Below are 11,414 nucleotides of genomic sequence, written 5' to 3' on the forward strand. Positions count from 1 at the left end.
CCGACCAACCGAGCGATCGAGCGACCACGAGATGCAAATGAAATATGCGCCGGCATTAAGAGCAAAATTACAAATTTCAGAGGAGTGCGAGCGGCAGCTGCTTCTGGCTTCTGGCCATGTCGATGGCTATATGGCGCTCACTGCCTACTTGCCTCTGCCTCTGAATGCCTGCCTCTGCCTGCCTCAGCTTGCTTCTTTTGCACGGTGGCCATTTCCTGGCATTTCAACTGGTTTTGTTTGACGGTGGTTACAATTAGCGGCTATTTAAATTGCCACGCATGAGCCGCTATTAATTACGGAACGATGGCACCGCGCAGCCGAAACCAAGAAAAAGTTGTTTACGCCTGGTATTCCAGGGGGGGCATTTTCGTGGGGAGGGACAATTGGTGGCACTCTAACCGTTAAACGGAAGCTCAAACGCCTTTCAAGTACCCGAAGTTCACAGAAAACCCGAGATCGAGAGCGAGATCGAGATTGAGTTGGAGATCGGGGGCCCAGAACCCGAGGCATGGCCACCACTGATTTGGACTCGGGGGAATCGGAATCACTTTTTATCAGGCTGCAATTTGCACCTATCACTCGATCAGTGTCCCTTTACGAGGAGCTCTGCCTTTGCTTCTCCTGTTTTTTTTTATTTTCCCATGGCGCGATCACAACTAATGCACACAGCGTGTATATGAAGCCTCTAAATGTCGAATGAAGTCAGCGATAAATTCAGCTGGTTGATTAGCTGTTGGGGCAATAAATCCATCGCTTCACACCGCCACAAGTAATTGCCGACAAAGCGTCTTCGTCGCCGTCTTCATCTCCATTTCGACAAAAAGCTCAGCTTTGCTCAGCTCAGCTCAGCTCAACACGGCTCACAGCTCAGCGACTTGGGGACGGGGACTCGCTTCGAAGTCCCTCCGTCTGTCCACCCATCCATCCATCTATTCTCTGGACTCGACTATCGAACGCTCGGACTCTCGGGCTCTTCAGGTCTGCAGCTCTTCAGCTCTGAGTAAGAATGTGTGCCGGCCAATATTTTATCAAACCTGACATTTCCTCGTGTAGCTCCGATTATGGCCCGGGTTGCGACGAGGTCGCGATTCCCCGCGAGAAGAGCGGCTTTGATTGCCACTGCCCATGTGTATTTATTCCGCTGCTTATGTTTATGTTGACATTGACATATCTCGCGTCTTATCGGTTTGCAATAAGTGTACGCCGGGCCATCGCATAGGCATCGCACTGGCACAGGCACAGGCACTGCACCAATGAGCCGGCATCGCTTTAACGTTCTGTTCGTTCGGCCAATGTCGCCAGTCGATATTGGCAACTATAGGTAGGCATTATGGCCGAGGACGCTGGCGACAACTGCGGCCCGGGAATCGGACCCTCTTGTCTCGGGCAAAATGGACAATGACCTGCCGCAACGAACGGGTTTGACCATTAGCAATACGTTATTTGGCAGACGAAATTAGAGGTATGTTCATACGTATGTAGTTCCTAAAATGCTAAGGGACAATTCATTGACATTCACATAACATTATTTTTTATTTATGATCACATGGTCTTTTTCAAAAGAAGGAAGGCATAGTTTCTTAAATTTAAATTATTTTAATTTCACTTCATGAAAATCATGTTTTTAAATTTGTAATTACAATATTGTCATTTGTTTTATTTACCTTTAATAAATTATAGCTTTTTCTGCTTAAGGTATTCTGAAGAAACGAATTCGAATCCAATTAAGGACGGCCTTTCTAATTTGTACATGTTTTCGTTGTTAATAAAAAGCACCTAAGAGCAAAACAGGCTCTAGCTTAAAGCACTATAATTTGCCTTTGAATACTACTGACTGTATGGCCATAAAAAACATTATGCCAACAAGGTGGTTCTGTAAGTTTTGAACTAAGTACAATCGATGGCCAATTAACTAATGCTGGGCCTAAGAGGTTATTAAGTTAAATTATCTAGTTGCACCAGGCAGCATCAAATTGGCATTTGTTATAGAACCAACGGGTCATCCAAGCATTTTTCTTCGACATGTTAGTGGTTTCCTCGACAAGGTTAAAGATTTTAAGATCCTGCTGCACAAAAAAAGATATATACGGTTATGATATTGATTTGATTTGATTCGAACTTTCTACTTACAATCGGTTGAGGAAAAATGCGCTTCATGTCCACGCGATGCAAGTGCTCCTGATGAGCTTGCTGCAGCATCTTGTACTCCGATCCACTGAGGCATTGTAGGCACAGATCACACTCCTCCTTGTTGCAGGATTTATCACAATCGTAAGCTGCGCATTTGTTTAAATCAGTAGCCAAGTTTTTATCGGCTGTGATCATTTCGCTGCTCTCAGCAAACCTTGAATTAAATATTGTTATTTTATATCAAGAGGGAAAATTATAATTACTTACGAAGTTCTACTTGTAGCAGTGAATGGGCGAATTCCTACAAGATTAAACACACTGTACAGTACTTGCTCATACAAAAGCGAGTTGGGCTTGAAATGGGCTGAAGAAAGATTGGGAGACATGTTTGCCTCCATGAGGAAGACCTTCAGGTCTTCGTCAATAAATAGATCGAATCGCATCAGATCAAAGAAGTTGTGGGTCTTGTAGGAGCGCAAAATGCTCACGATGTCCTTTTCTTTTGACGCTATTGTTGTGCGGATAATGTGCTCCACCTGAGGCCATATTTTTGATGGTTCCTTGCCGTGATCTCTGACATAGGCCTCGAAAACAGTGCGCATGCTGCCGCCAAAACGATTGTAGTATTTTCGCAGCGAAGGAACCTCCCAGGTGGGCAGGTAATCATCTCCCACGATGTATTTGTCCACATTCTCGGGATCAAAAGGATGGTACTTCACGGGGCAGTAGCGAAACAGAACGTCGCCCGTATAGATGTAAACTCGTAAGGGATTCACCGAGGTGATGACCACGTAAACTCCAATATCGAACTTGTGACCATCCACCAGGAAGGGTCGCTGGACAAACTCTTGGACAAACGAATCATTGGATCCAAAAGCAATGTCTGTCGGTGCTCGCACCTTTATGTGCCGGTGTTCGTTGTGCTTCTGAACGAAAAGAGCTTCAGGATTGTCCCTGGCATAGTCCAGGAACTCCTCCCTCTCCGCCGGCAGTCGAAAGGCACGCGGCAGAAAGGGCAGCTGGGTGGTACACAAATCGACTTTGTTGGTGAGGTAGCCACATCCCGGAAAGTGGTTAACCACTTGATGCTGACCGAGATTCTTAAGGCTTGGGATTGTGAGAAAAGGGTAATCGTGGGCCCACAACAGATTCCAGCTCTCGTTGACTCCCACTCTTTGGTATCCGAATTTATCCAACACATTTACCACGTGCACGAGGTGCTCCTCCGTGGGACTCCGTCCAAAGATCGCGTAAGTGGGCGGCGGCTGCTGTTGATCTTCAGAGGAATCTGTAGGAATCCAGGGAAAAACTTTGCTGGCATGAGGCAGGAGTTCCACCACTACCGCTGTGGTTACCGTGGCTGCCAGGAATATCATAATTGGTATCAGTCCAATGCTGTTCGAGGGCTTCTCGGCCTCCTCCGATTTGGCCAACTAAAAAAAGAGAAAGTTTTCCGTTTCTCAACAATGGGAAAGCCACTATTTATAGAAGTACCTACTTTGCATTCGGATTTCGTTTGACTAGGCGCATTTTCCTCCACAGTTGCATCCATACTAAGTCTAGAAGTGCTATTTTAAACTTACAGTTCAAGCAACTTTTTTAAAACAACGACTAAATAAAAACAAAAGCAACAAAAGACTATAACTGATTCATGAACTAGTTTCCTTTTCAAATTCTGAACTGTAATCGATAATGGTTCGATAACTGCTTCTTCCAAAAATTATTGTAATAATATTACAAATTATTAGTTGTTTTTAAGTAAAATTTTATTTCTTACTTGTTATAATATAAAATGTTAACAGAAACACACATTAAATTGAAACCAAAATAAAATTCCTCTTTTGCCATTCAAAGTAAAGCACCAATATTCAGCTGTTACAGAATTTCCCTTTCTTGGCGGGAGTTTCAAAATTGAATTTCTGATAAAAGGGTAGATGCAAAGTAAGTAAACGATTAAAAAAGCTGGAAGTGTATTTAATAATTATTTTATTCTAAATCATCATTCTGGCTTAGAGCTCGACACTAAGATTTTCAAAATTAATTTGAAATAATGTCACAAAAAAACATTTAAAATACTTTTTGTTTGGTTACACTTTGTGTTTTTCATATATTTTTGTACACTTGTTAAGATGCACAAGCGTTTTAGGGACACCGCAGAGGCCAAGAGAATCCAGGCTCTCAAGATAATGTTCAAAAAAGTGGTTCGCCTAGTAAGCTTTAATGATCCGTGGAAAGATAACGAGGAGCTAAAGATTTCTTCAAACGTTATGAAAAATATATCTACTCGGGTTCGGGCTAAACCCAGAACAGGCTTCCTTAGCGCATCGGTTATTAAAACAACTTACCCAAAATGGATATAAATTAAATATAATGTAACTATGTATTACAGGATAGAGCCTTAATTCGCACTCCCCATGTGATACGAACAATTCCGGAGAGAATGAAATTGTGTACGCTGCTTGCTAAGTTAATGTGTCTATCCCAATTTACTCCAGTAAGGTAAGCTCAGATAAAATGGTATCATAAATCATTACCGATTTATATTTTAGAAAATGCGAGCTCGCTTAGTTCCATTGATTCGCATAATGTCCGTTGATGCGGGCCGCATTATAATAAGGCAATCTGATATTCCCATAACCGTGTTTTTTGTGTTAACAGGGGAAGTACACATGCTTAAAGAGGACGACGAAGTATTGACTCAAAATATTGATTTTCTTTAAACAATCCTTCTGATATTCCTTTAATTTTAAAGCAAGAGGAGTTCAAAGCCGTTCTTGGTCCTGGAGACATGATGGGATACGTAGAGCTTTTAGAAGGTTTCGATAGAAAACACACTTTTAGAGCAGCAAGTAAGCATAAACAGAACATTCGTCTTATTTTGTTTTATTATACCATTAAAGGGGGTATTAAATTCTAAGTGAAGGAGACACTTTAGACCCTATAAGTATATATATTCTTGATCAGCATCACGATCTGAATCGTAATACGTCTGTCCGTCTGTAAACGTCTGAAACTTGAGACTGAGAGCCTAAAACTATCTTGATGAAACTTTACCAAAAGTATATATGTATCTATATCATATAAGGTCGTGAAAATTTATATTAAATCAATGAAAGGCTTACAGTATAAGTATACATTTTGGGACAATCCACGTCCTACAAGTCTTAGATGCGAGTATGGTCAATTAACTATTATTAAATAAAGTATCCAACGCTGTGTCTCCGTTCGCGGCCTAGGCTGACCCATGTGGGTTTCACCAGGACAAAAAATCCAAAAAGTTGAGTTTGCTGAAAATGGACCAAAATTCACTAATTCCAAGTCCATATCTTTTCTAAATTTAAACAGATTTTGAAGTGGCGTGCCTCTCAAAGTGTGTATCCTAATTCTAAGTTTTTATTTTTTGGACGATTTTTTAAAATTTTCATGTTACTACCCTTTACGAAATTTCCAAAAATTAGGTTTGCTGAAAATTAAGAAAAGTTCACTTGTTCTAAGCCTATCTCTTTTGTATTTAATAAGATTTTTAAGTGGCACGCCACTTATAGAAATTTTGTTTCATTGATTTTATATAAATTAATAATTGAATTAAATGTCATAAAAATCGAAGGAGAATAGTATATAGCCGACATAGGAAAAAAAAAATATGAAAATATGAAAATATGGACAAATAATAGGCATTACATCGATGTTGTTTAGCCTTTATGCATTATGCTTTATAATTGTGATGACTGCAAGGGTGTACATATAAACTTCGGCTCATTGAATTATTATTTTCAAGTTGCTTTTATTACCAGTGATAGCCGCATTTTTTTTAAGCCCAGTTCTTAGAAAATTAATCTTATCAGCTTTGACCTGCACTTGAACTGAGAATTCGCTTTAAAAACATTTTCAAAGAATTTGAAAAATTGTCGTAAAATAAGTCGTCCGTTATTTTGACAATTGTATCGCACTTAAAGATGATAAGCAAATGAATTGGGTAAACTGCAACATTTGCGGCTCATGTCAAAATAAATGGGAAATACATAGCTGAAGCACGCGATACGTACGATTGTGTTTATTGGGATTTTGTTGCTTCATTTGCGATTGCCTGTACCCACCAATTTAATCAGCAATAAACAAACGTTAAGTCCTAATTCGATTCAATCAAAATGAATAACAAAATACCCTCCGCCCGAGTCCGTCACGTGCCAGCTCCCCGAGAATCGCCGGGTATTCCGGCCGAATATAGGTTGGCCCAAAACAACACCCGCCTTCCTTTGGCGCATTTATACGATGTACGTTGGTGTGGCTTGATTTTTGGCCTGTTGTGCCTGTTACTCCTCGTGCTGGCAATCTTTCAAAAACAGATGCACGCCACCAGAACCAGCACCAGCACCAGTACTTGCCACTGCTCCTTGGAGTACGGGCCAATACCGATGGGCCCGATTCGAGGAAGTTGGCAGTAACTATTGAACGCTTCGCTTTGCAGCTTACTGCGAGCTGCTGGTACTATTCGACTATGACTTTTTTGCGATTCTTGGGCCATTCATGACGAAGATTTGGGACGAGAAGAAGCGTGCCCTCAAGGCACTGGACTACTTTGATTTCCTCGATGATGATCAGGTGGGTAATGCTTTACACTTGGTTTGTTTCCCTTCTTATTCTAATCTACTACTTTGAACTTGCTACTTTGTTTTATGTGATGCCTTTTAAGGGTCACCTCTAAGCTGATGCGGGCTTACTTATATTTTAATTTTTATTTCGTAAAATTAACCAACAACGCATGCCAATTTAAATACATTTTAATTAGATTATAGAAGCGTGCCGATTCGGAAAACTAAAGCAGTTTGAGCCGTTACAAACCATTTTCTGCGAAGACATTGGATCCACGACAAATGTTCACTTTGTGCTCAGTGGAGAATGTCTGATTCTTCAATGCCTAAATATAAAGGTAAGTTCATAATTCATAGGTGATTTCTTTTGATATAATAGTTTTTGCTATTTTTTAGACCAGTGTTAAAAAAGGAAAAAAGGATTTTCAACTCATGCCAGCGGGCGAAGGCAATGTCTCGATGATGTTCAAACAAGGAGTTAGATCCACGTACGTCAATCCCAATCCCAAGACCCAAAATGATTCAAAAATTGATATAGCCGAGCTAGTGCAAAGTTCTAGTTCTAGTTCTAGTTCTAGCTCCAAGGAAAATAACCCTAGTAGAACACTTAATCGCACGGTAAGCCTGCTTTTAATAAAAAATTCTGTAATGATTACTATTTAATATAGATTAAAAAAAAAAATTGTATAGCTTAGAACTACTGAAAGACCCTTGATTTTTTAAAATTTATTAATATACAATTTATCCTAGATGCGTAAAATGAAACTAAGAGATATAGAAAATATCTGCGATTTAATTAAACCAGTCCCGGTACAAAAGACGCATTTCACATTTCGCCGCACAACTGTGAAATCAAAGATTTCGATTTTTTCTGAAGATGATGATAAATTTATAGAAGAAGACGTTTATGAGGATTTTTGGGAGATGTGCGAAGATTTAAATGGGATTGAAATCAATTCATCTGATTCAGACATCTTGTCCATTGCGGTTATAAAGCCTTTTAGACCTAATTCTATTGGTAGTGAAAATTATGAAATTGATCAACATGACTTTGATTCACTTTCTAGTTTTTCCTCGAGTAGTGATGAAGCAACCGTAAGTCTGCAGAATTAGTCAAGACTCAGAAAATTACTTATACGTTTTAAAACACGTTAACTCTTCAAAACTTTTTTTTACTATTTTAAGATTCTCGTTTCAGAACCCAGTTGTCGAAAGCCATTTCATCGATGTCGGTTCCTTAACATTTGGAGGAATTTTCGGCCTGGGAGAGAAAATGGAGCACCGAGTGGTAATGGCAAGAACCACGGTTCAGTGCCTTATACTTCCCAGGTTTTTTCTGCTGGAGAAAAAGCAAAATCCCGGAAATATCTGGGAGAGGAGGCTGCTCTATATAGACTGCATGATTCCATCGAGGGAAGCACTGTTCGAGCACTATCTTAAAGCTTGTGAATGGAAAAAATTCAAAAACGATTTTATTCGCGAAAGTTTAAAGCCTTCCGATAACGACAGTACCCATGTTAATGACATTCCAATTATTTGTAGAATTGCGGAATCATCAGAGGATGCTGATTAATTTTTAATATTAAACTGCGGCTTTCACATTTTCCAGTTAAGCAGAAGAATCACGTTCCGAAGATACTTTTGGTTTAACTTGAAAATGTGTCAAAGTCCTTTCAAAATCGAGACCTAATGTGTTTTTATTACCTTACCATTTGTCGCTTACCAAGCTCACTAATTTTTAATGGATTCAAATTACTCGCACATTAATAGCATAAGTAGTATTTATTTAGCCCAGAAAAGCACTCAATGTTTTTTAATTGTGGCTTAAAAATATGCTGCGAGAAACCTTAGGCAAGGCCCTTGGAAGTTAAACTTATTGACGTTATTCAAAAATAGTCTAAAGAGGTCATTACAATTTTAAAACAAACGGTTCACCTGCCACATAAACCAGCCCTGGCACTAGTTCCTTGCAGGCTGGCACGATAACGGTATCGATGTTGCCAACCCTGGTGCGTAACGTCTGTGCGAAAACTCCCGTTCGGTTCGTCGTCGTCGGTGGTTGTTGGTATTGCTCGAACGTTCGCAAAAAACTGTTGAAAATACTTGGATAAAAGTTGTGTGACAAAACTAGCAAGTTTCAATTAATTGTGGCGTGTTAAGTGCTAACTAACGTGGGCAATATGTATTTTTTGGCATTGCTTGCGTTCATTGGAAATGCCAAAGGTAATGGTTCTCAGTGGGAAAAACTGGTGTGAAAAATTTGATACACATACACGCACACACACAAATAAAGGCACATGCAAATTGAGCCCCATAACCTGGTTATAGGTAATAAGATCCAAATTAATTGGTGATAAACTCCTTGAGAGTGAAAAACGCAAGGTTTTTCAGGCAAAATCAATTTCGATTGCTTGGCTCCTTCAGCGATAATTGGAAATATGGTCCATGGCCACACAGTTCACAATTTATGGGACACGGGGCACACACACACTTTGACAGGGCTCACCAACACCAGCTCAAAAGCTCGCTCTTTTTCTTAGCAGTACACAAGCAGAAACAGAGAGAGAGAGAGCAAAAAGGGGGCATAACGGTTTTCTGGGTGGGGAAATGGAAATGGCAATACGAAGGAAGTGGCCTGCAAAATTTCGCTTTGCTCTGCACAGAGAGAAATTATTTTTTAATACAATGAAAACTTTGACTGCAACGAAATCAAAACTATCTTTTGACTTATAACATTTTTAAAATCATATTTAAAAACATTTTATTTCTTTAAACTTTTAAACTGTGTATGATTGTTAAGACCCCGATATTTGGGGCGGGCGTATGAGGATCAAGCGGTTGAGAAAAGTTATTTTAAAGTTAAAACTAGTTGTCCTGCGCATTGCGATTAGATTTAAAGCATTTTCCCCTGTGTGTGACATACACACAACCATGCAAGTTTGGCTCTATGTTGGCTGGTGGGCGGCTGTTTGGGGGTGTGTGCGTATGGTGTTTATTTTTTGCATGTATACTCGCCTGCTCTGTATGGGTGTGAACTGGGTGTGTGTTTGACTTGCGTGTATGTATTTATCGCACACACATACACACTCGGACAAGAGTTTCACTTGGAAACTCTCGAATAAAAGGCAAACTTTTTTTGTATGTGATATTTTCCACTTTTTTTTGTTGCGGGGGCGTAACGCACGCCTGTTTGCCATTTTCGTTCGTGCCTTTCCTGCCCAGAAATTCGCTTTCCTGCTGCACACGCATGTACCTATACAATATGTATATATGTGTGTGTGTGGGAGTGTGCATGTATATTTGTTTTTAATTTGAATTTCCTTTTGCTGTTTAGCATTTAAATGATGTCGAAAATGTTATGCGTTTGCATTTAATTTCATTCAAGTGATAAATATTGTGGTCCTTTCTTGCCCGTCCTCGAATCCTTTTTTTGGACCAAATCTCTCCCTGCAGAGAGAATTTACAGCACCTGCTGCACTTGGATATATGTGTGTGTGTGTGAATGTGCGATTTGGTGGCGCAATGTTAAATCAGCAAAGGCGAAAGTTGGTCAAGTGTGTCAAAATAAAGAATTCAGCTAGCATCGAGTGTGCATTATAGGTGCATATATGTATATACGAATGGATGCTATGTAAATACAATTGTATGTATGTTTAAAAGTACAAGGTCCTTACATATTCAGTTAGCCACAGGAAAAATAACAAATTTCAATTAAATTGAACACTCTTAAAAGCTTATGCACAACTCTACACATATTTTTAAAATAAAAAATGCAATTACAAGCATCCAACTTTTTATTATTTTTCAATTCATGTTTAACAAAACACATTTTAAATTTGTCTAAATACAACCAAAAAGTATGCTTTAAAATTTGGCAGTGACATTTGAAATCTAAACCAGTGTTTCCCAAACTTTTTGGGACCGCGACCCATCTACACAAAAAATTGCAAGATCTATATGACCATTAGTACCCACCAAAAATCTACCCGCGACCCACCAGTGGGTCGCGACCCACACTTTGGAAAATACTGATCTAAACAATTTTTATTTATATAGCACTGTAAAGCTGTCGAACTTTGTATTAATCCAGTTCTCTATTGACAAAAATCTTAGTAGGGTATATTAAAAAAACATAGTCTTTATCCAAATAATAACAAAACTAGAACATTTTTAAGTCGTTGTTAAAAGTTCCTTAACAACGTCAACAATTATAGAATGCAATTTTGGGTGACTCCTTAAGAATTCTTAGGGAACTTCAAATCGCGAAAATGTTAAGAAGAAGAATTAAAAGAATTTTAAGGATTTTATATATTATAATTTAACAAGGGCATATTATTTGTTAAGAGTCACATATTCACATTACTTATTATTCAATTCTTCAACGTTCCACAGATGGAAACGCGGTGAGCTCAAGCATGATCCCAGGTGGGTCTTGCCGGGATTACAATGGGAAAATGTACGAGACGGGAATGCACTATATGCCAGGTCCCGACTCTTGCCGCCTCTGCATCTGCGACAGCGGGTTGCCCAAGGCCTGCAAGATGGTACTCTGTGAGGCGTTTAGCAAATGCAAGTCCTTCCAAACCGTTGGTAGTGGCAACAACTGCTGCGAGGTGATCTGCCTGGACGACCAGTTCAGCGATGGGAGCACTGACTTTGGCATTTGACTGGTGGCCAGTGGCATCACGGCCA

General features: G+C 39.6%; 3 protein-coding genes across 6 annotated transcripts; 2 read left to right on the top strand and 1 right to left on the bottom strand.

The window, feature by feature from the left end:
- Window positions 1-1,504: 1,504 nt before the first annotated feature.
- On the bottom strand, window positions 1,505-3,793 carry LOC108098050 (probable tubulin polyglutamylase ttll-15). 2 transcript variants are annotated; one of them, XM_017200737.1, is made up of 4 exons: window positions 3,629-3,793; window positions 2,398-3,563; window positions 2,131-2,344; window positions 1,505-2,063 (listed from the first exon to the last, which is right to left on the bottom strand). In XM_017200737.1, the coding sequence occupies exons 1-4, from the start codon at window positions 3,680-3,682 to the stop codon at window positions 1,950-1,952; spliced, it is 1,548 nt and encodes a 515-aa protein (XP_017056226.1). In that variant the 5' UTR covers window positions 3,683-3,793; the 3' UTR covers window positions 1,505-1,949. The 2 variants fall into 2 exon arrangements, with proteins under 2 accessions (XP_017056226.1, XP_017056217.1); XM_017200728.1 differs by having other exon boundaries at window positions 1,505-2,066.
- Window positions 3,794-4,186: 393 nt separating this feature from the next.
- On the top strand, window positions 4,187-8,407 carry LOC108096282. 3 transcript variants are annotated; one of them, XM_017197751.1, is made up of 9 exons: window positions 4,187-4,457; window positions 4,520-4,624; window positions 4,680-4,820; window positions 4,883-4,979; window positions 6,599-6,732; window positions 6,920-7,060; window positions 7,119-7,340; window positions 7,473-7,817; window positions 7,921-8,407. In XM_017197751.1, the coding sequence occupies exons 1-9, from the start codon at window positions 4,260-4,262 to the stop codon at window positions 8,293-8,295; spliced, it is 1,758 nt and encodes a 585-aa protein (XP_017053240.1). In that variant the 5' UTR covers window positions 4,187-4,259; the 3' UTR covers window positions 8,296-8,407. The 3 variants fall into 3 exon arrangements, with proteins under 3 accessions (XP_017053240.1, XP_017053249.1, XP_017053257.1); XM_017197760.1 differs by having other exon boundaries at window positions 4,188-4,340; XM_017197768.1 differs by lacking the exon at window positions 4,187-4,457 and having other exon boundaries at window positions 4,550-4,629.
- Window positions 8,408-8,752: 345 nt separating this feature from the next.
- On the top strand, window positions 8,753-11,389 carry LOC108097100. Its single transcript, XM_017199170.2, has 2 exons — window positions 8,753-8,945; window positions 11,115-11,389. The coding sequence occupies exons 1-2, from the start codon at window positions 8,903-8,905 to the stop codon at window positions 11,387-11,389; spliced, it is 318 nt and encodes a 105-aa protein (XP_017054659.1). The 5' UTR covers window positions 8,753-8,902.
- The last annotated feature ends 25 nt before the right edge of the window (window positions 11,390-11,414 follow it).

The sequence above is a fragment of the Drosophila ficusphila genome, unplaced genomic scaffold (genome assembly GCF_018152265.1).
Source record: "Drosophila ficusphila isolate 14025-0441.05 unplaced genomic scaffold, ASM1815226v1 contig_791, whole genome shotgun sequence".
NCBI lineage: Eukaryota > Metazoa > Arthropoda > Insecta > Diptera > Drosophilidae > Drosophila > Drosophila ficusphila.